The sequence below is a fragment of the Cyclopterus lumpus genome, chromosome 3 (assembly GCF_009769545.1).
Source record: "Cyclopterus lumpus isolate fCycLum1 chromosome 3, fCycLum1.pri, whole genome shotgun sequence".
Lineage (NCBI taxonomy): Eukaryota > Metazoa > Chordata > Actinopteri > Perciformes > Cyclopteridae > Cyclopterus > Cyclopterus lumpus.
In genome coordinates, this window is record NC_046968.1 from 26,545,517 (window position 1) to 26,571,578 (window position 26,062).

General features: G+C 44.3%; 2 protein-coding genes across 4 annotated transcripts; both read left to right on the top strand.

Annotated features, from left to right (window-relative positions):
- The first annotated feature begins 7,564 nt into the window (after positions 1-7,564).
- slc35c1 (solute carrier family 35 member C1) lies at positions 7,565-11,268 on the top strand. Of its 3 annotated transcripts, none has more exons than XM_034529309.1 (3): positions 7,565-7,636; positions 8,437-8,951; positions 9,786-11,268. In XM_034529309.1, the coding sequence occupies exons 2-3, from the start codon at positions 8,468-8,470 to the stop codon at positions 10,367-10,369; spliced, it is 1,068 nt and encodes a 355-aa protein (XP_034385200.1). In that variant the 5' UTR covers positions 7,565-7,636; positions 8,437-8,467; the 3' UTR covers positions 10,370-11,268. The 3 variants fall into 3 exon arrangements, 2 of the variants coding, with proteins under 2 accessions (XP_034385200.1, XP_034385199.1); XR_004609238.1 differs by lacking the exon at positions 7,565-7,636 and having other exon boundaries at positions 8,087-8,951; positions 9,786-10,873; positions 10,983-11,268; XM_034529308.1 differs by lacking the exon at positions 7,565-7,636 and having other exon boundaries at positions 8,087-8,951.
- A 4,697-nt stretch (positions 11,269-15,965) lies between these two features.
- si:ch211-102l7.3 (inactive serine protease PAMR1) lies at positions 15,966-24,094 on the top strand. The gene is given in 13 exon segments (XM_034529271.1): positions 15,966-16,110; positions 16,195-16,320; positions 17,253-17,367; positions 18,064-18,275; positions 19,688-19,888; positions 19,998-20,045; positions 20,048-20,191; positions 20,562-20,628; positions 21,715-21,983; positions 22,506-22,837; positions 23,547-23,870; positions 23,872-23,909; positions 23,911-24,094. Coding segments are annotated over 13 exon segments (2,190 nt in total). The 5' UTR covers positions 15,966-15,980.
- The last annotated feature ends 1,968 nt before the right edge of the window (positions 24,095-26,062 follow it).

A 26,062-nucleotide genomic window follows, 5' to 3' on the forward strand; every position in this document is an offset into this window, starting at 1 on the left:
TTATTGTGAAATGTAACAATCGAAAGAGTGGATCTGTTAAGATTAAAAAGTGGTAATAAAGTTTGCTCTCCGAGTTGTTGTTGTTACACTGACGTAAATATAAATTAACCCGTGTGAATGTATTAATGACAAAAACAACAGTAAAAAAAAATAAAAAATACATTGACGTACGAATTAATCTCAAGAAAATAAAATGTCCCCCCGTTGTTCGATGGCCTTAAGACTGAAGTCGTAAATGTTTTTAAATAAATTAACGTCCGCATATTGATGAGGGATTCATAGTCTACATAAAATCTACATATTTCCAGTCCAGGAAGATAACGGTTGTCTTCTTCTTTCTTCTATAAATACACTATTGTAAATCATCACGTCGTGTTGCAGCACGATTGCCAAATAAATGACTTTAATAATTAAATCGGCAAAAGGCAAAAACGGGACATTCCCTCATTCTTTGGTAATTGCTGTCATTCCCCCCTCCAGTTAATTTTAGCATAATGTCACAATCCCCCTGAGTTGATTTGAGGGTTTTATTCAGATCACCTGTTGCGCAGCCGGCTGCTAATTAAGAATTGAGAGCAGCTGGGCGGCCTCCCCCCCTCTCGGCCAATCAGGTTGTGACGACGCCCCTTTCTTTAGGGAGCGAGAGAGAGAGAGAGAGGCGGGACAATTGAAAAAAGACCGAGAAAGTAGATCCCTCCGCGTCGGTGCTGAGGCCGCTAGGGTCTTGTAGCTAAGTCATGTCAAAATGCTGTTTTTTTAGTCTTTATTCTTCTGATCTTCTGCTACATCATGAACCACCCAGACCTCTCAGGTCTGCTTTCTGTCCTAAAAGTCTTCATGTTCATATGTCAAATATCTGGCAGCCGGCAACTCGCACTTCAATTGAATTGCGACTGAACATTTTTTGTTTGCCTGCTAGCCTTTTTTTTGTTTTTTTTATTAAATCACTAAGTCACTTTTATTCTCGTCTCATTCTATTTTAGCGTGTTTTGTTCTCCATTTCCCTTTTTTTTCGGTCTCTTAATTAATAATTTCCTCTTTCTTTTTTTTTACAATATTTCTTTTGACACTTTTTTTGTTCTTTTTGGCTTTTTAAATGTTTAATCTTTTGAATTGCGCTCAATAATAATAATAATAATAATAACAATACTTCCGTGTGGATTTCCCATGTTTGATCACTTTCCTCCCATCACATCCAGTCCGTTGTTGTCCGTGTCACGTCGTTTTCCTTTTTGACTTATTGTATTATTTACGCTATCGTTGACCGACTCGCGGATGAAAAGGAGGACGTGAGCGAGCGGGACGTATGGAAAAGCCTTGACTGAACAAAATGGCAGCGCCAACGCTCACCGGAGGATGAGTCATCGCACTCGTCTCTCGCTCCCTGATGACGGGGGCTCGGTAGGCTGCCGGTGAACAAAGCCAACATGTCGGGTCTCGCAGTGACGAATGGTACATCTACACACACACACACACACACACACACACTCTGCAGCTGTATTTCCTGTTGCAGAGCTGAGAGGACGATGACCGGCTGAATACTTGGATGGATTCTTAATGGCTCCGCGGTGCTATTTAATTCTGACAGCTCATTCATGTTTTATGGCCTTTTTGGTTCTTTTTCGGAGGATGTCCTCCTCTCTTGGCTCTAAAAGTCTCACGAGGACGGGATGGTTTATGTGCATGACGGCCAACGAAGCGGCCCCTCAATTAAATGCCTTTGACTTCAGTGGGAGGGGCTTGAGACGCTCTGAAAAGACCAAATCGCTGTGAGGAGATGCCATGGCCAACTCCATAAGCACTTAAACTCCAACGTGCATGAGAGAATTGTCACTTGAGATGATCCATAATGAATATGTTGATGCGTTGTGAGAAAACGACACTGGACGCGTTGACATTCAGTCAGTGTCGCAGGAACACAAATTAATAGTTTTCATTCTTTTATCCCGTTCATCCATCTTGGAACGAGTTGATCCGATTGATCATCTTCTAAACGTGTCCCCCGGTGCTGCAGACTACGCATATCGTACTCAATGTGATTGATTATTAGCGTTCAACATTCCCCTTTTTTGTGTAAATAAACAGCAGGATGAGCGTCTTTTCGGACGCACTGAACTGTAATCAACTCGTAAAGCCCACCTGGGGGCCTCCATGGCGGTTGGAGACGCGTAACATTTATTTATATATATTATTATTTAATATATATATATAAATAATATTTAATATATATATATATATTTTATTTATATATATATATTAAATATATATATATATATTAAATGATATATAAAATGATTAAATTATATATATATATATATATATATGTATGTATATATATATGTATATATATATATATATATACATATACATATATATATATATACATATATATATATATATGTATATATATACATACATATATATGTATATATATACATACATATATATATGTATATATATATGTATATATATACATACATATATATATATGTATGTATATATATATATATATATATATATTACACCTGACGTTACATAGATCGTCTGTTGTCGGCACTGTGGCATTGCATTGTGGGATATTCATGCAGGCAGTATTACCTGTTTTCATACTGCTACGAATGCTCCGAAAAAGATAAAGACAACAAATTTCGACAAAAAACGGAGCCACATTTGTGGGAGCTTCTGGCATGACTGCCGCTGTCATCGCATTTTATTTAATTTTTTTTTAATGATTTCTAACGGGGTCAGCGTGTTTTTATAGGTCCATCAATCTTTTTTCTTTAACTCACCCGTTGTAGGACCTCCTGCTCCGTTCTTTTCCCTCGACAGCGGGGGGGGGGGGGGGGGGGAAGAAAGGGCTTGTTACAACCACATGGAGATCAAAGTCGTAAAAAGAGAAGGGAAACCAACTCCGGCCCACGAGGGAGGATTCTGCGTGTTTTGAACTGGAGCTGCCCTGTGGACTGTACTCGGCCTCATATCCATTCACCCCACTTTCTGGATGATTCATAGACCAGCGCACCAACCGACATCGGGGGTTAGCCGCGCAGCGCTACTGCAGCCGCGGTCGCAACGGCCTCATTTAATGATAGCGGTGTCATTAATAATAAAAAACCCAGTGGTTCTAGTAAAAAAAAATTTTAAAAAAAGGAGCTCTGTTGTCTTTTGGTCTGGGGAACAAAAAAAAAAGCTTCTTTTCTTGACTTCACTGGACCCGATAAATAATGAATCCGCCGGTTGTAGTTTTTTTTTTCCAGTTCTAGAGAGATGATCTGTTTAAAAGGTCAACATTACTGCTGATGATTGGATGCCCTTTTTCCTCTCCTTTTTTCCTACTGATGGTGATGCATGTTATCTAATTTGGTGATGGTGGGAACAAGTGTGCTTCATTGTGGTTATTATTTTTGGAGGTGACCATTTTTGGGATGGGAGGGGGGGGACAGCGGGCGCATCCCGAGTCTTTTAATTTCGAACACGTTTCATTCGCTTGCGTTCGTTTCCTCGCGTCTTAGCTCCTCCCACCGGGGGGATGCATAGAGAGACTTAAGGGAACCATGCGAGGACAGAGGAAACGAGGAAACGAGAAGTCCTTTCCTCTGTAGCGTCACGTGAAGCGACGTCCGTTTCCTACGATGGCTTTAAGAGTTTGTGTCAACGCGTATATGAACTGTACTAATATTAATAAAAGGCAGAGCAGCAGTGTTCTGTTTCTACTGGCAGATTGCGTCTTATTTACTCCTTGTTTGCGTCTATTTATAGATATTCTGAGAGTAAACATAACGGATCATAAAAATGGCCAATCTTTCTAATAAATGAAGATTGCGGTCCTTTTTTTTGTTGTTGCTCAGACCTATAAATGAACATATATTTAAACCAGATGGTGGATCAGAACACGTGTAGAATGTAAAACATGAAACGTGACAGTGATACAGAATGAAGGATTAAGGAAATTACAAATAAAAGACTCTTAGCGACCTGTCAATCACAAGGTAGCAACACCCAAAAGCATAACCTGCTTTATGGTCTATTTGACTCTAAATGGGACCATCATTTACTAAATGGGACCATCATTTATGTATTGAGGAAAGACTTCTCGCAATTGAGACCATAAACTCGTGTTTACTGAGGGAATAAATCAAGTGAGAAGTGAGGTCATTTTCTCAGACTTCTTTTTTGCAACCGGGAGAGTCGCCCCCTGCTGGCCATTAGAGGTAATGCACGTTCACGACACTTAAAGCATTGGCATCACTTTTCACAACTGGGAGGATGAAGGGAGGATGAAGGGTGTGATACAGAGTACAGATTTGAGAGCCCCGTGACGCAAATTTGTGATTATTAGGCTGTCGGACTAAAACGGACGTGATTTGACATTGACGTTATTATTATTATTCCTGTGAAGAGAGCAAAATGCGTTCGAGGATAGTTTTTTTTGGGGGGGGGGGGGGGGGGTATTTGTCATTTGCATTTTATCAAGCGGCCATCATCGCGGACGTTTGTCGAAAAATGAGACGTTCACATGAATGGAAGGTTAGAGAAAAAAAGAAAGGCGTGTAAATTACACCCTTGATGCTGACGTGGAGTCACTGGCGGTGCTTATTTGTGTCATCCAGCAGTTTGAGTTAGCTGACTGATGTACATGGTACGTTTTGAAAAAATGAATTGGTTTGATATTTCATAAAAGTAGGCTTTTCTTTTTGTGATGGCGATATGCAACTTTTCATTTAATATCTCTTTTGTCACAGGACAGAGATTTAAAGAATAACACATCGACCGCTTCCTGTAGTTTAAAGGTGCCATCAGCAGAATATGTGAAATACATGGATGGGATGCTGAGGAAGTCCAACTCAACGACATTGTAATGTGTATGAATCCATACCATGAACAACTTCTCCCCTCACTCAAATTCAAAGTCACATGGCTTAAGTTTTAGCACGTGAAGGCAGTTCTGTCTTTTTGATAGCTGTGTATCCAGTAGTCTTTATTCATATATTATAATATCCCTGATGCAGAAAGCCTCTGACTTTTTTTTTTTGTGCTTTCTGATAAAGTGCGGAACATCTCCCCAGCTCACAGGGGGGGGGGGGGGTCAGAAGGTCAGACCTCCTAGCGAGGAGCACACTTGGCATCCCCCCCCTTTCCAAAAAGGAGCACAACGAGGGGGTCAGACACCCCGTGATGGATGGATGCAGAGTCCAAACTGCACAAACGCTGCCTCTGTGTCCTCGGAGGAGGAGGATGGAGTTTTACATCCTCGCCGAGGGCTCAGACGAGTCCGTGGGCATCGCTTACCAACAAGCCAAGAGGCATATCGGGTACTGTAGCGTGCAGCAATTGCCATAGCAACGGAGCTAAGACGCGAGGTCTGAACAGGACATTAAAGTGCAAGTTAAACTGCTTGTACAACAATTGTGCAAAGACATATGTAAGCAAAAAAAAAAAAAAAAAAAAAACGAATTAAAAAGACGTGACACGGATAATAACTAAAACCCGACGGGTGGAGTTGGTTCTGGAGCGTCATAAATGTGGTCGTCCTCGAGGATCACTGGCCTTCACTGGTTCTTTTGATTGCATGTCACGTGCCTGTCTCTCTTCACTGTAATTACAGTAGTCGTTGAACAGATCCACTTAATGACGTAGTTTTGGGTTTAAGGTGGTTGGAGGTGATGAAGGTGAAAAGTGAGAAAAGATTGGAGTTTGGATTACAACACCTTATGTGTCATACAGGTAACTGTTGTTGTTGTTGTGTGTTTTGATGGGTTCATTTGCTTGTAGAAAAAAACAAACATTATTTCCCACTATGTATCGTTTAATTCCCGATAACAAAAAAACAAAAGAACGTTGTCGTCATCGTCACCATGCAACCACAATATGTCACTGTGTCATTGCAGGAGTTGGGTGTTCGTTATCCTGCAGCCGGCCATATAATCAACACTGATGATCTGCTGCTGCCCCCTACTGGCGAGAGGCTTTAGTGCGCTCGTTATGTGTCGGTGAACAATGTGAGAGAGAAAAAAAAAGAAAAGCATCATTTGTAAATTCAGTTAAATTGCTCTGTCGTTGAGAAGGAGGCCCTTGCCTTGATCTGGGGCCCCTGCAGCATGTTGCAGTCTATGTGGGGTCTGGGGTTGTCGCCAGTGGTGGTCTACACAGACCACAACCCGTAGGCCTTTCTGCGTACCCCTAACCGGAGGTTGAATAGGTGGTCTCACCATCTGGACACCCGGCACATTAGAGGCCGCGATAACGAGCTCCAACCGGGTAGTTCAGATGGAAATATTTCTTGCCTGTTGTTTTCCCTTTTTGAAAGTTGCTCCATGTGAGCTGGGAGGTCGCTTAAGATTTATTGTTGTTCTCTCTCTCTCCGTCCTGAGAACCCGTTTGGCTGGTTGTAGAAGAGCATGTTTTGAACCGACACGATACAACATACCACACACACACACACACACACACACACACACACACACACACACTTTCCCAATATGCACTCACCTTCACCACTCCACGCGCCACTGTTTCTGTTCTGGAAATGGGATGTTTTGCCGGTGCCCTTTTTTCTTTCTTTTTTTTTTGCACACGGCTTCACAGTTTGCGTCAAAGTTCAGTCTTGGGTCAATAAGTGTCCCAAGAAATGTGTAAGATTGCACACATTCCACCGTGTGACCCTTAATGGATACGATTTCATGTGTGTGGGCATGTTTTCTAAAATCAATGATCACGTGGATACGTTTAATTGAAGATAGGACTCCTCACACCACTTCACAAAGTCGTGGACGACCGGACCGCTGCTGGTCTCGTCGCCCTGGAGCCGACTAACAGAACCATCTGCATACTTTAAAAAAAGGGACCTATTTTCATACCTGCTCTGACGCACATTTGTGTAGAAGATGAACAACACACACGAAAGCACACGTCATTGTGGGGAGCAAACTTGTTCACGACAGCATTCCATTTATTCCTCACGCTTTGTGTCCGATTGGTTAACAAGTCACGAATCCAACGCACAGGATTGTGACTCGAGTCAAATTGTTCTAAGAGCCGACTGGTTTAAAAAAAAAAAAAAATGGGGTTGAAAAGCAGAGGAGAAATCTACAAATAGAAGTCTGACATGAGAAGTGTTTAAAAAGTAAATGAAACAAAGTGACTGTGGCATCTTCTACTCCTCTGTGTGGCCTATAAGCAAACTGAATAAGTTGTTCTTAAAATGTCTGACCTTACCAGTTTTTCCAAAGTTTTCATTAAAACCGGTCAAAAATCATTTAGACTTTGTCTAACTGAGCCATGTCTCAGTGAAGGCCGTGATGCAGCACTCTGAAGTCCTTAAGGAAACAAACATTTGCCTGGAGCTCTGATAGATAGATAGATAGATAGATAGACTTTATAGAATCTGATATCTTGAAATAAAAAGGCTTGACATGCTGTTGTGTGTATATACACACACACTATGGAAATATCCCTCCATTGTCTGTTGCATGCACTGCCCTCTGAAATGAAGCATACCAGGAAATGATGCATCACCTGTGCGGCTGCTTAGTGGGCGGGGTAGTGCAAACATAAATCACCAGGACACACGTCCTGATAAGACGTGTTTTTCTGTGCAGGACTGATCAAATCAAAGAGCAATCTGCAACGACTTAAGGTATGAACAAGTATCGTATCACGAACAAGATGCAAATAATGTGGTTTTGGCCGGTGATATTAAAACCGAACAATTGATTAGATACTAGATGGAAAAAAAAAAATTAAATGCAGGCTGAAAAACATCCGATGAGAACTCATAAATTAGTTAAGAGTTAAGCGTCGAATATATTTCTTCAAGGACAGCATCACTTTAAATGTTTTAAAAAACCAGTTGGCTTAAACAAGGAAGTAGTCACGCTCCAGAGAGATTCCGGCTGGAGCGTCTTACCTTCAAGATAAAAGTGAGGAATTTAAAAACGTTTGTTGTATTTGATGTCAACAACACCCACATAAAAGAAACTATGTGGGTGCAATGATGACATTTTATTAAAATGTGTCCTTTTTAAATACAGGGTCTCAAAATACGAAATCATGGCTGATATTAACATTTTTTTCTTTCTTTGTGTCCACATATTAGTGATGGCATGTAAAAGCAGAAGTTTCGATTAATTATTGGTGAAATAACTTTGCATTTGAACTCGTCGTTTTGTTTTTTTATATCGCTAAATTGCATATTTAAACTGCGGAACTACTTTTGCGCACCTTCGGTTGCAGTCGAGCTTAGATTTGTACCGACGTGCTTTTATTTTGAAGAAGAAAAAAAAGTTATACCGGAAGTAGTCTATTGACTCTTGCTGTTGGCGGAAGTCGGTCGTTAAGTTTTGTATCGCGTAGCTAGCAGTTAGCTACACGGTAGCTCGCGTCAAATGCAGCGGTTTTATTTGTACTTTCTTCTTCTTTCTCCGTCGCCATGAACAGGGCGCAGCTGAAGCGGTCCGGCATCTTGAGGATGGCGCTCGCCGGCTCGGAGTCGACGGACCCGGACGGTCCCCACGGAGACACCTTCGTCCTGCGGGCTGTCAAAATAGGAGCCGTGGTCGCGGCGTACTGGTTCGTCTCCATCACGATGGTGTTCCTCAACAACTACCTGCTGGACAACCGGGACCTGGACGCGCCGCTGCTCATCACCTTCTACCAGTGCCTGGTGACGGTGGCGCTGTGCTGGCTCATGCAGCTACTGTCGCGGCTGTGCCCGGGGCTCATCGACTTCCCCGCGGTCCGGTTCGACCCCAAGACGTCCCGGGAGGTGCTGCCGCTGTCCGTCGTGTTCATCGCCATGATCACCTTCAACAACCTGTGCCTGAAGCACGTGGGCGTGGCCTTCTACACGGTGGGCCGGTCGCTTAGCACCGTGTTCAACGTGCTGCTGTCCTACGTCATCCTGAAGCAAACCACTTCGCTGCAAGCCATCGTGTGCTGCGGGATCATACTGGGTACGGTGGCCTTCCGTGAACCCGGAAGTGGACTGCGACACAGTATTTTATTCTTGTTTTTAGATGAAATGGGTCAAAGGCTCAAATTTGAAATGCTATCAGAAATAATTAAACACCTCCCTTTCCAAACAGAGGCGTGGCCAAATAAAAATAAATAAAGACTTGACACCAATGACACGTGACTTCACTTGGACTTGAGCCTTTTTGGACTTTAAGGAAAACCAAATTGCTACGTATGCTATTTAAAAAAATATTAATTAATTAATGTCCCTCCTATTTTTTGACTAGATTAACAATATTCCCATGCCCAGCAAAGTCGCTGGATCCACTTGACATTACGCTACTGAGCGTCAGATGGAATAAATTAAATGGATAAAGACCAAAGGTAATTTCGTACACGCTCAAAAAAGTAGTTGCTGGCAAATTGTTGTCAGCAAATACAGACAGGGATGCAAATGGCATTACATTTGGTCAAGAACACATTATGACTTGTTTACGACTCAAAACTCTTGGACTTGGGACTTGACTCGGGACTTGCCTGTAATGACTCAGGGACTTGACTTGCAAAACAGTGCCTTGGTCCCGGCTCATTAATCGGGTTCTTAAACGACCTTCCCTCTTCCTGGAAGGCTTAAACAATATTTAACATATGTTTTAGCATTATTGAGCTATTTTGTCCTCGTCATGATCAAATAGAAAAAAGACCCCCCCAAACTTTTGCAACATAGTGCATCTTTTGTCTAAACCAGAGGTTCCGGTATCAATAAATAGAGAATAATCTTCGCAGCCCTATTTTTGTGATCTCACAGTCCTGCATGTGTCCGTGCTTCTCAGGTGGATTCTGGCTCGGCGTGGACCAGGAAGGCTTGACGGGGTCCCTCTCCTGGACGGGCGTCTTCTTCGGCGTGTTGGCCAGCGCCTGCGTCTCTCTGAACGCCATCTTCACCAAGAAGGTGATGCCGGCGGTGGACGGAAACATCTGGAAGCTGTCCTACTACAACAACATCAACGCCTGCGTCCTCTTCCTGCCGCTCATCATCATCTCCGGAGACCTGGGCCGCCTGGCCGCCTTCACCCACCTCGGCAACCTCAGGTTCTGGGGCATGATGACGCTGGGCGGCGTGTTCGGCTTCGCCATCGGCTACGTCACGGGCCTGCAGATCAAGTTCACCAGCCCGCTGACGCACAACGTCTCGGGGACGGCGAAGGCCTGCGCGCAGACCGTCATCGCGGTGGTGTACAACTCCTCCAGCAAGAGCCTGCTGTGGTGGACGAGCAACATGATGGTGCTCGGCGGCTCGTCGGCCTACACCTGGGTCAAAAGTCTGGAAATGAAGAAGTCCCCCCACAGAGACGCTCCTCCGGACCCCGCCAAGGAGAAACTGCTGGAGGCGGAGAAAGACGGCGTAGGAGTGTAACTTAAACATTTTTTAAACTTAGCAACTTTTATCTGTGTGGTGAGAAAATGTGAAATAATGCAACACGTGGCTGATCGGGGATTTGAAGTGACGCACACATGGAATAGATTTTAATAGTCTTGTGGTTTTTTTTATACAGTTTTATTTGAGGCCTGATGGAATTTGTATATATAAATATATATATATTTTTATTTTAAACTATTCACATGCGTTTAGGGCCTGTTTTTTTTTTTTTTTTTTTTTTAAATACAATCGCTTTGATTGAACAATTGAATAATGTGTCTTATATGGTCCAAAGTGTTTTTATTCATAGGGAGGGTATATTTACTCATATTGGGGTTATTGGAGTCGTATAGCGACAAAAAGTGACTTTTAAATTCTGATTCCACAGATTGTATTTTGTGGGCTTTGTGAAACATACACGTGTATGTTCCTTTAAGGATCGCGTGGTGGCCTCTGGCATACGGAAGGATCTGTAGTATCATGTGTGGTAACGTAACCTAGGTAACCTGACCTTGGTAATCAAAACATTGTGTATGTTCCTTTAAGGATCGCGTGGTGGCCTCTGGCATACGGAAGGATCTGTAGTATCATGTGTGGTAACGTAACCTAGGTAACCTGACCTCGGTAATCAAAACCTCGTGTCAGTGGGACTTGCGTACAACAGGCCCCCTTTTTGTTTGTTTTTTTTATCCATAAAGTAAACGCTACATTTGCTCCAGCGCAATTTTTTTTCTATATTGTCAGCCCAGACGATGCTGTCGAGTGTATGGAAACATATTTGCATTTCAAGCGTGCCGTCGGTGTCTTTATTATGTTGTGGAAGTCTTAGTTTGCACTGGAGGGGAGGAAGGGGGGGGGGCTCATTTTACACAAAGCATTAAAGCTGCTGCACAATTCAACGGTTTTAAAAAAAAGTTTTCTCATTCACAGTTGTGGATTCTGGGTTAAACGATTAAAATATTCATAAAAATTTTATTGTTTTAAATATTTGTTTTGTGTGTAATATCTTTTTGTATTTGTAATCAAATTAGCTTTTTTTTTACGAGTGTGATAATTAAGATAACCCTTAAATCCTCATTTAAGGGTTAAATAACAGAAAACAAATTTTAAAAGATGTCAAATTGAACGATGAATGTAATGTTTTGAATTTCGATCGTTTAGTTTAATTGCATTCTTTATTTTTGGACATGATATTAAAGTATGTCCCATCTGGTATTTGTTAAACCGAGCATGTACGTTCGTGTCTCACCGTGACAAAAAAAAAACATTTTCTCCACTGATTATTTATTTTTTTGTTTTTGGACAAAAGATGATGCAACAGCAGCCACATTTCAACATAATCTACTTCAGATGATGTATGGCTTTTTTGAGGTAAAAACCCACCAAAATGTAGATTTGCAATCAACATTTTTATTAAATAATTTAAATAAGTCGTGCTTTTTAATACAATAGCTTAATATCTATCTATCCCCGTAACTCACGCTGCTTCTGGGGGCCTCATTTAGGATGAGACCCTCTCAGGGTGGGTTTGCTCGGTTTTTGTCGACGCTGGATGGAGGTGAGGAAGGTTAGTGGAATATTTATCTGAGCAACCGAGTGGCTAAAAATAGCCGACGGAGCACCGTGGGCAATTTACTTGTAGCAACAAAAGAAAATAAATATAAAATATAAAAAAAATACCCGCTGGTCTCTGATGTCAAGAACTCATTTCAGCCTCGTGGCTCCAGTGTCATAATGTGGAACGCATAATCCCCCCTTCCCCCCCTCCATCACTCATCTTCCTCTCATGTCTGGTCGGGTTCAACGCGACAACCGACGTGGCCAAAAATCTTTCGCGGTGATTGACGGTTCAAAGGCAATAAGTATGATGAGGAATCTCGTCGAACACTTAATTGCCACCGGTGCATTTCCAGTTCAAAATCTGGACCACATTATCTTCTCGCGGATATTTCTAAAGACATGTCAGACCCGTTAAGTAAATATCTTTCATGTGATTCTGTGTCTGCAGGCTGGATGATTAAAGGCATCGTTCGGAGTATTTGGGCCACTTGAGGGCAGCAAAACCAGCTGTCGACATACAATATGGCATTATGAAGTTAATATGAGCAACACGTTAAAAGAAAAAGTCGCCTTTATGGAGCAACGTTAACGTTAAAGTCGTGTTTCTGGACCCCAGAAAAACCACAAGTCCAGTTTCCACCCTCACTTTTAGGCTCTGTTTTGGTCTCCACCCTCTCCTGAGAACATCTGCCTCTTTAGCTGCTAAATGCTCCACGTCGTACTAGTCGGTTCATTATTATAGATAAAAAGCAGCTGTTGGAGGTCTGTAAAGATGACGCATTTCCCTTTTTATGAAGCAATAAAAAAATACTGCACATTTTTTAAAAACACTGCTGTGTATGTTCAGGGTGGATAATAATTGATGTCGACTCGTGGACTTCAAAGTGTGGGGAAAAAATACGACGTGTATTCCAGGATGTCAAAATGAAAACGCGTGACCTGATAATTATGTCTGAAGCGATTCCAATTTGAATGAGGCAATATCGACTCCAAGTCTGGACTTTTTTTTTTTTACCAGCATCTGGAGCACTAATTACAGCTCATTTTCTCTGACGCATCGGTGATTCTCACATTTGATCCCATTCCTCACGCACGTTTGGGTCAAAGTCGAGCCGGACAGACGTTCAGCTTCGAACGGCGTGCCGGTAAAGATACGGAAAGCTTGTAAAGGAAAGTCAAACGTCTATCAAGTGAATGACTTGTCTTCTATTTGTGTAAATAGGCAATAATATATAATAATATATTGGTCTTAAAAGCTCTTGTCTCAGAGTCTGTGTTTTGAAAAGCCTGAAATCAGGTGGTTAACGCAAGCTTTTAAGAGATGTCTGAAGTTGTTTGTACAACATAAAATACATCAGCAGATATCTCTCTCTGCAATGTTGAAGCTTTTTAAATGTCCTTTCTTTAAGATGATCTAGCTGAAAAAAAAAAGAATCCCATTGGCCTTTGAGGAGGGAGCCAGTCCGATGGTAACTTCAAAAATACATCATACATATGTAGATATATACACCAGATATACTGTATTTACATGGTAAATAGTTGTTTACTGCTGTATTAATACTCTGAAAAAAATAGAGGACCTTTAATAACATAAGGTTATACTATGTCACTAACTCAAAATGGAGATATTCTGCCCTCTGGTGGTCAGAATCTATAACGAGCCTTTGATTATTGCTCAAGGCTTATTAACAAGAAGGGACATCTCTGTTCTGTCTAAACATGCATTACAAAAGCACCAACTTGTTCCTGAACTAATAAAAAAAAAAAAAAACAGATGCTTTCGATAGTTATGGTTTATTTAGGAGCTACAGCAGGATTCATGTCTCAACTCTTAAAAGGAAAAAAGTTAGTCCTTCAAGTTTTTAACTTTCTGAAACAAATTCAACATCACCAGATTTAGAGATTCACGGTTATATATGACACGACATTGAGTAAGTAAAAGATCCATATTAATATTTGTGTATAACCAACGATTAACCCAAGATGGCAAGTCACTAACGAGCCAATCATTTCCTACAAATGTACATTTTAGAAATCTACACTTCTACTTTTGTGATATTATCTCTAAAAGAAAAAAAAATCTGATAACACTGATTTCAGATGCAAAAAAAAAAACGACAGGCCTTTTTTCTTAAATTTTTCTTAATTTTCTAAATAACCAACATCATTTGAGGTCATGTAATATTGCCCTGCCTCCCCATCTGTCCGCTCACAACCCGATGACGATGCGGCAGCGTGGAAACTCCCGAGGTAAAGGCTCTCTCCCCCGTGATGGGAAAGCAACCTTGGCCGAGGAAACGGGCCGCGACGACCCTGTCAGCCTCGTTGCTCGCGGCAAATCTATGTAGCCTGACATCATAAACATTTCACAGGGACGCAACATCTGGTATCCGTCTTTCAACCGAGCGGTCGGGAACGTCGTCGTGTCCGGGCGTGATATGTGTATTTTTCCACAACTTATTTTGGAGAGGAGGAAAAAAAAAAAAAAAAAATGGTGAGATTCCCTTCTTGTTTTTTCCTTGAAGCATCTCAGCAAACTGACAGATGGAATTTCTTCCTCCTCCTCCCCCCCCCCCATTCATCACTCTTCACTGTTTTCCTCATTAGCATGTCTTCATTCCCCTCACATGCACTTTTCCATCTCCTTTGCCAACAAGTATCCTTTTCCCCACCGGTTACTATTCAGCGCGTCTCACAGCGAGTGGGTTGTGCCGGATCCCCCTCGTCCTGTTGAGCTGCGACCGGGAGGATTCATCCCACTTTGGTGCACATCACGTTTCCGAGGAGACGTGAAGATCGCTCTCTAACAAGCGGCTACAGGGAGGTCTTTTCGGAGGGTTTTTAATTGGCGGTCCGACGATGCTCACTTCCCCCGCGAGGAAAGCGCCCATGTCATCTCGTCTGGACCCCAAACTCTTCTCCCTCCTCCTGAATCTCTGTCTCTGTGTAGATGCTTGGCAGCATGGTAAGTAAAACAAAAAAAAGGCCTCATTTCTCACTGTCTTTACATACCGGGGGCGTCTTTGTCTTTGTGAGAAGGTTCTCTTTAAAAGAAAAGAGCCTGACGTGACTAACTGTGAAGTTATTTCATGTCGATGAGTCACTTCTTGCTGCCACGACTCGTCTGCGTTCATGCTCCGGACTCTCCGTGCCCAAGGAACAGTAACCGATGCTCGTCCACGGCTCCTTCCCTCGCCAATGAAAGTGGGCATCGGGCGTATCAGTGAGGGTTCGATACCCGGGAGGCCTTCACATTTCACTTGGCGCGGAAATAACCATTGAGGGGGGGGGGGGATTGAACCAAAGCTGGCATCTTGAGCGGGGTTTTGGTGCGTCGTGGGGTTCAAAAGGTCACACGGCGGCTCAAGGTCAGAGAGGTCGGTTCACAGACGCCGTTCAGCTCTGGTTCGTCGGCCAGAAATATTAAAGTGTAACTCCTCTGCTGTAATCTTTCACATGACTTTCTTTCCTTTTTTCTTTTATTTACCAGCACATAGAAAGGAAACAATTAATGAAACAAATGTAATACTATAACATGGAAGGGAGTCCAAAATCCTAAAAAGACTTCCCACAGGTTCGCCTCTACTTCTGATTAAAACAATCAAATAGTCTAAATAATAAAAAATAAAAAGCTGCTCATAAACTTGCAATGCTCCAAACTGGGAGCCCGTGCTGTTTCTCTATTGAACACACACACAAAGAAAATGTCACTCTGCACACAGTTCCAAAAACTTAAAGCTCATGTAACAACAAAAAGACTTTAGATTACCAAACCACCAAACACACATTGCAATGTGCTCACTCGGATGGAAATTAAAATAAACCTAAAAAGGGTATTTTCTTGTGTATTCGTATTTAACACTCATAATGTTATGTTAATATTGTCATATCAATATTATTGCCACATTGACCTAGGGAGCAAATTAAAATCCACAACATGGGTCCTATCCAGAATTTTCTTTTGTCATTTTTGAACGTTGTCCCGTTCTTGTTTTTGGGCGCCACGCCTCCGGAAGGGGACGACTGCCCGAGCTCCAAGTGGAACGCCATGTGTCGGCCGTGCTGCGAGTACCACCTGATCCAGTGCCGCTGCCCCTCGAGGGGATCCGGGGTCGGCTACACCGTCCCCTGCTGCCGCAACGTCCTGGACGAGTGCGACCCCTGCATCATCCACCCGGGTACGCCATCTTTTAGCCGCATTTCCCTTTTTTTTTGTTATACCTGTCGTGACGCTCTCCTCCTGCTTGTGTTCCTCGACCCAGGATGCAGTCTGTTCGAGAACTGCAAAAGCTGCAACAACGGGACGTGGAAAGCCAACGACGACTTCTTCGTCGATGGAAAGTATTGCACGGAGTGTCGCCCCGGCTGGAGCGGAGGGGACTGTCGGAGTGAGTTGGGACTGCTTTTAATGCCTTTTAATGGGCCGAATGGCCTTCGCATCCAGAGATGCTCGATTAAGCCGCTATGAAGAACGTAACCCATCTGTACATCTCCTTATGGACACATGACCTTGTTGGTTTAGGGGTCATATATGCGAGGTGATTAACAGAAAGCTGACGATTGGATGCCGGACAACGTGTGCCATCTTAAATTGACTTTTGTGTCCCGTAAATCTTTATAATGTTTTTGTTTTAACATTTCTTTGCCAGCGTTGGTGAACATTGCCAGGAATGTTTGAGGAAACATGGTGCCTGACAGATAGAACCTCTCGAGTGTCTGTGGTGCTCTGTAATACAACCTCAGGCCACTTGGTGGCGACAATGCTTTTATTATCATTTGTTTTGCTTCAGCCAAGATTCAATCAACCCCAGACGACTGCTATAGTCTCTAGTTGAAGTTTACGTTCACTCAGATATTGACGTAATTATCGGGCATACGGAACGAGTTAAATCCATCGTGTGCCGGTGAGCCACCGCCACGCTATTATTAGAGCAAACACGTTTACCTGCTTGCCACTCCAATTTTCATTTGAATGCTCGGCCATTTAACAAAAACAACTGTTTAAAAACATTTTACCATTAAATGACAACTCAAAACACGAATATCAAACCTCACCCGTTGTTCCCTTTTTTAGTAGCTGAGCTGAACTGGACAAAATCAATTAGTAAAATTCTCAATAGCTTGTTTTTCCAGCAGCGCGACGTTCACAATCGTGGCCATTGAACTCGAATGCCCCGTCGGCTCATAATTTTCCAACATTTAAAATTGCTGGCCCTGCCAATGCCACGGTCAAATAGCCCATAAAGCGCACATTTTTAATGAGAAATAAAAGAAAGAAAAGTGGGAGAGTGAAATTAATTCCAGTTCTCTCGCGTCGCAGCATGCGGAGGCGTCATTGGGCGGACTCAGGGCCACATCGCCGTGGAGAGTTACCCGACAAACGCCCGGTGCGAGTGGACGGTGCGAGTTGCCAGCGGCAGCACGGTCGAGCTGAGGTGAGTCACTTTTTAAAAATATTTCAGTCTTTATTTTTAAAGGACACCACGATTGGTATATTTTTGTTTATTAAAGTCACTTCCGAGGGATAAATGGTGAGAAAAGCAATTGGCATTTTACTTCCTGCGAAACCGCTGGAAGTATATTAGGCTAGTGTTGCATAGCCGCACATTATATTTGTGGTGAGGCGGAAAAAATTCCAATTATTTTTTTTAAAACACTCAGACTTCCTTGTGGTTCTTTTGTCCAATCGCAATCGTCTTGGGGCGGAATCCGCGATGCAACAACGCTAACACATTTTGCTAAGTTGTGTGTGTGTGTGTGTGGATGTCACATTTCCAAAAGAAAGTTGACTTCTAAACGGGGCCCCAAGTTAATATGATATGTTTGATTCATGTGCGCCAGATACTTACTACTTAAAAGTCACAGCGGACCGGCTCGTTATCTCCGTCAGCTCAAGTTGAAGCAAGCTGTTGTGAAAGGGCTTTCAAGAAATACCTTTTGGTTCATGTCGGCAAAAGTAAACCGTCCCATCTCATAAGAAAATTCTGGCACTGACGAAGAAAATTAAAATTAAAAATTGTGAGAGGCTCCTCGGATGCAAATAAAAGAGTTACATGATTGTCGTAGCCCCGTCTTCCAGCACCACATGAACACCGATGCGAATTATTCTCTTGCTAACGTAACATCTGCAGGTTTTCGCTGCTCAGTTTGGAGTCGGACCACAGCTGTCGCTATGACTACGTGGAGGTGCGCGACGGCGGCGATCTGAGCGCCCCCGTGATCGGCCGCTTCTGCGGGGACCGGCCGCCTCCGCCGGTCCGGAGCTCCGGGAACCTCGTGCACGTCCTGTTCGCCTCCGACGGCTACAACAACCTCGACGGCTTCGTTCTCGCTTTTCAGGAAAGTCCAGGCAGGTACAAACGCCGTTGGCTACGGACGTATAGGGCAACCGCGATGCAATCTCGTGCTCCCCGCTGTGCGTTTGCCACGGCGTTTTTGTTTTTGTTTTGTTTGTTGGGACTACATTGCATTGCAAAGTGTAGTTTTTGCTATTGTTTTGTCCTCACAAGCATTGCATAATGTGGTCTCCTCTGTGGAATCCACAGAAAAACAGATGCCATGTATTCACGATATATACTGCGGTTATATTTACTCCATCACGGTCATCATGAATACTCTGCTCTCCCTCCAGACATGCAGCGCCTCTCTTTTGATTGCACACCATGACCTTTTTCTTTCATTCCGCTGTGTGTGTTTGTGTGTGTGTGTGTGTGTGTGTGTGTGCGCGCAGCCTCCCATACAAGGCGACGATGTGAGACGGACATTCGGCGACACAGATTAATCACACTCATCTCTCTCCGTTTGCCCTCTTTGAAGCAAATTATGCATCAAACTCGCATCCCATTTATTCAGTCTGAACCCCGCTTGCTCTCGCTAGCTAACGTGAACACATCGTGGCGGTTACCGCGGCAATTCTCGGGACTGTAAGGCCCCGATTTGAGCGATATTTCTGCGAAAGATTACTCCCTGATAAGTCGATGAAGGGGTTAAGTTTAACATATAATTAATTCCGGAGGGCAAACAATTAACCTCTCCGAGATAAAAATCTAAACGGGCCAAACTAAAAGGTGGCGGTAATAGAGAGGCAGGGCAATCTAATGGGTTCAATTCCCTCCTCCAATATAACTCCAATTACAAAAGGTTAATGTAATGGATGAATTTGGGGGGAAATAAGTAAGCAAACAAGTCGTCGTTACATGTTCGAATGCCTCCGCCGACCACTCATGTTTATATCCACGTACGTAATTCATCCCGCCACCATTTCCATCGTACGAGACATTTGGTGAAAATTGTCACAGTCGGCATCCAAATTCTTTGAGTTTTGGCCCAAAGCGTGTTTTTTTTGGCCTTCAAGCACCAAATTCAAAATCTCTCCTCGAGTCCTCGAGTACAAGTGGACGTTTTTACCCAAATTTGATGAAAATTGCGTCCACGATAACGGACCGTTACCCAATGCCTTTGACCACAGCTGGGACGGAGTATAAGTGGGCGGGGGCTAGTTAAAGAGGCTTCAATTACAGTATAGAAGAAAAGGTCAAATATTTGTAAAAATCATTGCCCAAAGTTTTTGTAGTTTCAGTAGTTAACCGCATACCATTATGCTACTTGACACATGGTGGTAGTAGTAGTTTAATTACATGTAGTTCACTACTCTACCGTAAAACATGCATCTTCATTGAGTTGGAGTTTTTTTTCCCTATTTATTTTCATTCATCACCAGATAATTTCTGGTAATAGATCATTTTTTCTCCACAGTTTCGTCCGTCGAGCATCCGGCTTGTGCGCCACCAGAGGAACCGGCGAATGGCTATTCACTGCCTGTACACGGGCCAAAGGAGGAGCTGGTTTCTGTAAACTACCGGTGCCATCCACCTTTCACCACGCTGATCGGCTCCCAGCAGAGGATCTGTCTGCCGAACGGCACGTGGAGTGGTGCGGTTCCCAAATGTGTAAAAGGTACGTCCCCCCCCCCCCCCCCTCCCCCAGGTAGCTCCTAGTCTTGTTTTTGCACAGAATGAAAGCCACGGTTATGTTGTTATTGTGTGAGTTCCTGTTCTCTCTTAAGGCCGAACAAGCAGAGCCCAGTGCTCCCCTCCACCCAAATTGCTCAATGGCTACACATGGCCGCTCCGGACGCAGCTGGAGGCGCAGAGGCCGTTGGGTTTTTCTGTAAAAACTCCTACATTCTGAGCGGCAACCACCAGAGCACCTGCCTCTCTAATGGATCCTGGAGTAGCAGGCCGCCCAAGTGTGTGAGAGGTACACCTATTTTATTACGTCATTACTATGTGAAAATGTTTCCAGCACGCACTTGGTCACAATTTGTTTGGCAATGTACGTCTCTTGACCCAAATTCTTTTTTTAAAGTAACAATTTAGAAATAAGAACACCATGATGAGTGTATACTAAACAAGGCCATTCATTTGAAAAAAGCTTAAGCAGTAATTGTCAGGGATTTTTTTCTGAATAATGAATATGTTTGTCCCTTATATTTTATGCATAGACCTGTTCCTATTTACTTTGCTCACAATTATTCATGTCACTGAAACCGAATTATTCATGCAATGGGAGCCCAGCAAAAGGATTCTTATGCACTAATAGTCATCTGCTTGATTTCCTCCCCCCACAGCGTGTCGAGAGCCCAAAGTTTCTGAACTCGTGCGGCAAAGCGTCGTGAAGCCACGTCTGATGTCAAGGTAGCACGGTTTCTAGCCATGCTAACGGCATTTTAGTTTGGGGTTTTAGTTCCATCAATGACATTCCCATCAGCTGTATTTTAATGGAATATTTGCATTGGATTAATGCAGAAAAGTTCCGTCTCCTCGCGGGCAAAGTTAAAATGTGAGGCTATAAACAAACTACACCGCGGGTGCATGAGCGCTGGTACACACCAACTAGGCCAACTAGTCGGCACGATGACGTTTTGTAGTCTCACGAAAGCCACAAAAAAGCTAAAACAAATTGCGTATTTTATATCGTAGAACAAAACATAAAAAGTCTTAAAACGTGCGTTAACCGCAGACCTTTCGTCAGCGTGGCATTTCTTTTTTATTTAGCATTTTGGCATCTAGCCAAAAGCCAACCAAAAAAAAACCTTGAATTAATTTGTAGTCTTTCACCACCGCTCTACTGCACGCTAACATACCACTCGTATTAAATAGAATGTAACATTCAATATGTAGCACATTGAAACAACAGGTGGTTATTTCTGAGTATGAGCTAACGGTTTAAATATTTAACAGTTGATTTTCATTCAACGGTAGTTCAGACAAGCTGACGTTATAGAGAAGACATATTACTTGAGTTTACTTCAGTCTGCTGTAGATGGGATACCTAATCGTTACTTTAGTAGGCGTACATACTAATTGAGTATGTTAGTATGCAGTATGTTAGTTCAGTATGTTAGCATGCAGTATGTTAGCATGGAGTATGTTAGTATGCAGTATGTTAGTATGCAGTATGTTAGTATGCAGTATGTTAGTTCAGTATGTTAGCATGCAGTATGTTAGCATGGAGTATGTTAGTATGCAGTATGTTAGTTCAGTATGTTAGTATGCAGTATGTTTGTTCAGTATGTTAGCATGCAGTATGTTAGCATGGAGTATGTTAGCATGGAGTATGTTAGTATGCAGAATGTTAGTATGTTAGTATGCATACTAGCATGCAGTATGCTAGTATACCGTATGTTAGCATGCAGTATGTTAGCATGCAATTTCGCACTCAGTACACAATGGAGGTTGCACATATCGAGCAATTAAGACAAACCTTTTTCTTTCCCACAGAGAGAATCCAGATCAACGACTCCGCCTCTCATCCGGCAACAACGTGCGCGACTTGTTGTCTGACGGTTTTATTCCGCTTGTATCGGTCGAGCCGTCGAACAAAGACGGCGGCGGCGACGCCTTCGCAGAGCTCCCTCGCGGCCTCCACCCGGTCCGCACGAGCCTCGAGTACACGTGCGCCTCCCCGCTCTACCGCCACACGGGGAGCTCGCGGCGCACCTGCCTGAAGTCCGGCAGGTGGAGCGGGCGCCATGTTTCCTGCTCGCCGGGTGAGCATTAATATTATGGCAAAGTACTTAGTTTAGCTATACATACACCTTCATGCATTGTGTATAATATACTGTATATAAATATTGTATATACAATATATGTCATAGCCTTCTATTTGTGTTTTTCCTGATCCTTGATCCATATTTCATAGAGAGATAAAACTGGCTGTGGTTTGAATGCAGGGCGTTGATAAGTGCCTCTTCGGTGGCCGCTGCTGCTTTGTGTGTGTGTGTGTGTGTGTGTGTGTATTATCAAATGCTGGTTAGAAGGATGGGCGTTGCGTGGCGACATAGCAATTGTCTGCTTTGCAATCATCTGGAGTGGTGGTGTGTGCACACACACACGTGCGAAGAAAGAAATGTACTCACTTATTCCGTAATGTAATCTCCTGCAAAAAAACAACTACTAATAAGCAGATTTCCCAAAATGCAAGGCTTCAGGACTATATTTACCTTGAATTACTGTAATGAAACGTTTGACTCACTCTTTCTCTTCTGCCCCCCCCCCCCCCCCCCAACAAGTGTGCGGTAAATTCGACACTCCCGGTCCCAACAACCTCACGGACACGCCGTGGCCGTGGCACGCAGCCGTCTACGTCCGCTCGCCACCCGACCGCACACACAGGCCCCGTGGAGTGACCGAGTCCGTCCAGCAGGGGGCCTCAGAGGAGTCCACATTCTGGCGGCTGGCCTGCAGCGGGGCTCTGCTCAGCCGGCGCAGCGTCCTGGTGGCAGCTCAGTGTGTGGTAGACAAGGACAAGCAGCAGACCCTTCACCCGACACATGTGAAGGTTGTCATGGGCGCTCAGCGGCAGACATCCAAGGACCGGCAGAGAAGCCTGCACGGCCTCGGGGTACACGACACAGTCGGGGGAAAATATCTAGTGTGAAAGTCCTTCAGACGGTTTATGCATCTGCTCTTATCAGATGGGTTTGTCGCCACCGAAATTTAAATGAGTTTAAAGGCTGAAAGATTTCTCAGGTTTTGGGGCTGCCTTGGATCTTTTTTTTATTCGAGATCGTTTACAGTGACTGACTAGATTTCAGGTCCTGACTGTCGGTTGAATTATTCATTTAAATGGCGGTAAAACATTGGCTTTTCAACCACATTTATACCACTTTTAACCTCCAAAGCCTTTTTCACCTCTTTTGACTTTGCAATTACCAAAAAACATGCTAATTGTGGTGTTTTTTTATCTTCTTTTCCTCGACAATCACAAAAAGTCTCCCTCGACTGCCAGACGGCAGATGCGGTGATAATATTAAGCGAGGAATCTTCATGAAATGAATATAATCTTTAAGGATAGGTCTTTTGTTTGCGAACGGAACAGGAAGAAAATCCTTTGGCTTTTAAAATCTGCACTTAAAGCTTTACCGGGGATATTTAGATTTTGGATTTGAGATCTTGTGCGCATCTTGGCGCGAATTATCTAATCTCGACAAATATTACAAAAACAACAGAAGTTGGCGCCTTCTGAGTGACATCAGGCACATTTTTTTTCTCAGGTGTTCCAACTTCCAATCCTCCATCCCTTTTTTTTCCGCTCCTCTCTGCCCCGACAGGTTTCAGCCGTTTCCGTCCATCCGGATTTCTTCTCCGCGCCGGACTCCGATGTGGCCGTGCTCGAGCTCAAGGACAAGGCCAGGATCGACGAGCGCGTGCGGCCCGTGTGTCTGCCCGCGGCGCCGGGCGGAGAGGTGACGGCGCGGGAGGCCTACGCCTCCAGGTGGACTCTGCCGAACCGCAGCCGCGACCCCACCAGCCGGACGTCGCTCGCGGCGTTGGTCGACGTCACCCGGTGCGAACGCGAACTCGCCCGGGGGGGAACGCTCGGCGACGACGCGCTGTGTGTCTTCGGGAAGCCGCCCGGCCCCGGAGGCCCTTGTTTCCGGTTTCGTTCCGGGCATCACGACCGTTGTCTTCGCCGGCGAGCGACGTCCTGTCGGGGCGCGAGGAGACCGGGGGGGCCGCCGGCACCGGCTGGCAGCTTCTCGGTTTGGAGAGCTTCAGCTACAAGGAGGAGGAGGAGGAGGACTGCCACCAGCGGCGTTACACAGTCCACACACGAATAGCCAACTTTCGAGACTGGATAGTGAAAAACACAAAGTAGTCAGTCTCATTTTGAGCCAATTGCCGGCGACCTAAAATCCTAAATATTTCATTGCAGTGTTGTAAACCTCACAGTTGGTGAAGATGGCGGAAATGGAGCGTGTACGGTTGGAAACACGAGATTGAGATCGTGTTGTTCCTGCTTATCTGTGTCAACATCCTGTCAGGTGAGAGCTGTTCTCCTGGCTCTCTTCCCGTACCTCTCGTGTGTGTGTGTGTGTGTGTGTGTGTGTGTGTGTACATGTGTGTGTACATGTGATTGTTCTGTATTTGGGCCACCTCCACTTCAAACAACTCGGCGTACCGGCACACGAATGTTGCCGTGTGGTTGCACAACTCCAATTTTGATAAAAAAAATAAATAAAGGGCTGCCCTTTATTTTATAATGTAAAGAAATCCACCGGATGCCACGTTGAACATCAAGTCGCTGACGTCACGACGTCTGAAGTTTGTCTTTCAGCCACTCGTGTAGAGCCGGGCTTAAGACCCCCAAAAAAGAGGGTTGACCAGCAGTCATCAGCCGTTGTATTGTTTTTATTTTGTCTTTTATTTTCTGGTGTATTTGGCTTTATTCCATTGCTCATGGCCTGATTTTGTTCCTATTATTGCTATCACGAACAGGTTATATAAGAAAAAAAAGAATATAATTTAATATACAAAATAAAAAAAAGAATATTATTCAACATACGAAAAAGGAAAAAAAAAGTATTACAATTAAAAAAAGCAATTTTCGGCCTCCATCCTACAGGTTCCAACCCTCCGTTCTGCCGGAGTGCCCTTGGGCGAGCCGGGGCCCTTTTGACCTCCTCCGACTATCTGAAGGGGGGGGGGGGGGCACGTGTGTGCGTGCACACACTCAATGTATTATTTATTCATTTTGCATGCACAGTTTCAATATCAAACATTTAAACATGTATTTCACGTGCATTTGTCTCGTCTTTTAAAAGAGAGCGCCAACATTCACACTGGGTGTGGGAGGGGGTTCGGGGGGGGGGGGGGTCAAACGTATATGGAGTGTGTGGGCGGCGGATCATTCCACTTGTTTGCACTCCTTTTTACAAGCCGCGTACGGGACGACATGTTCGCCCGTCACGGTACATTACTGCACGCACGGCACCTGAGTGTCTCTGGCGGATTGTGAGCCGACGCGTCCGTGAGTCACCCCCCCCCCCCAGACTGTACAACATGTGCTGTCATTGAGAAACACACTGAGAGGATTTGCTAAACTTAGCTCTTACTCGTGAGACGCAGACGCACCGCTGCGCTCCCCCCCCCCCCCCCCCCACCCCCTACCCCAGGACACCTTTCTAAGCCCGGCCAATTAAACAATGAGTGTAGCTCAGGAGAGTCTGCTGCTCGAGAAGATCGTATCTCTACCGTGTGAACTATAAATGACCAGAACTAACCCTCCGAAGTGCGAGACTGTACCAATGCATTCTTTAAAACACACATTACTGACTCCACTTTGCATCAAAAAAAACCATAAGGGGGGGGGGGGGGGGGGGGGGCCGGGGGGGGGTTCACATGAGCAGACGCAGAATGATCGGAATGACAAGTAGTCGCATCCGAGTTGAGATTATGGGGCTCGGGCCTCGCAGGAGGTCGACGTCTTATGAAAAAAAGTTGGGGGGGGGGAGTCTACTAATCTATCACTCCACCCCTCAGCCCAGAGCGGATGCGCTGACCTCTCATCTCAAATCCCCGCCCGTCTGCCCGTCTGCGACGTGCATGTGCAGAGGCTGTTTGTTTAGGTGGCGGAGGGGGTGAAGGTGGAAGGATTGCTCTGCCTTTTAGAGGAGGACTGGGGGGGGGGGGGGGTGAATATGCTGCAACACCTGTATGACTTCTCTCGACGCGGCTTTGACTCCACGCACACTTGAAGGAAATCGACGTTCTCTTCAATCGGGGAAGCCCACACCTTTGTATTTTCTTTCAAAGAAGACGAGGACTTCAGCAGGTGAGGAACCTT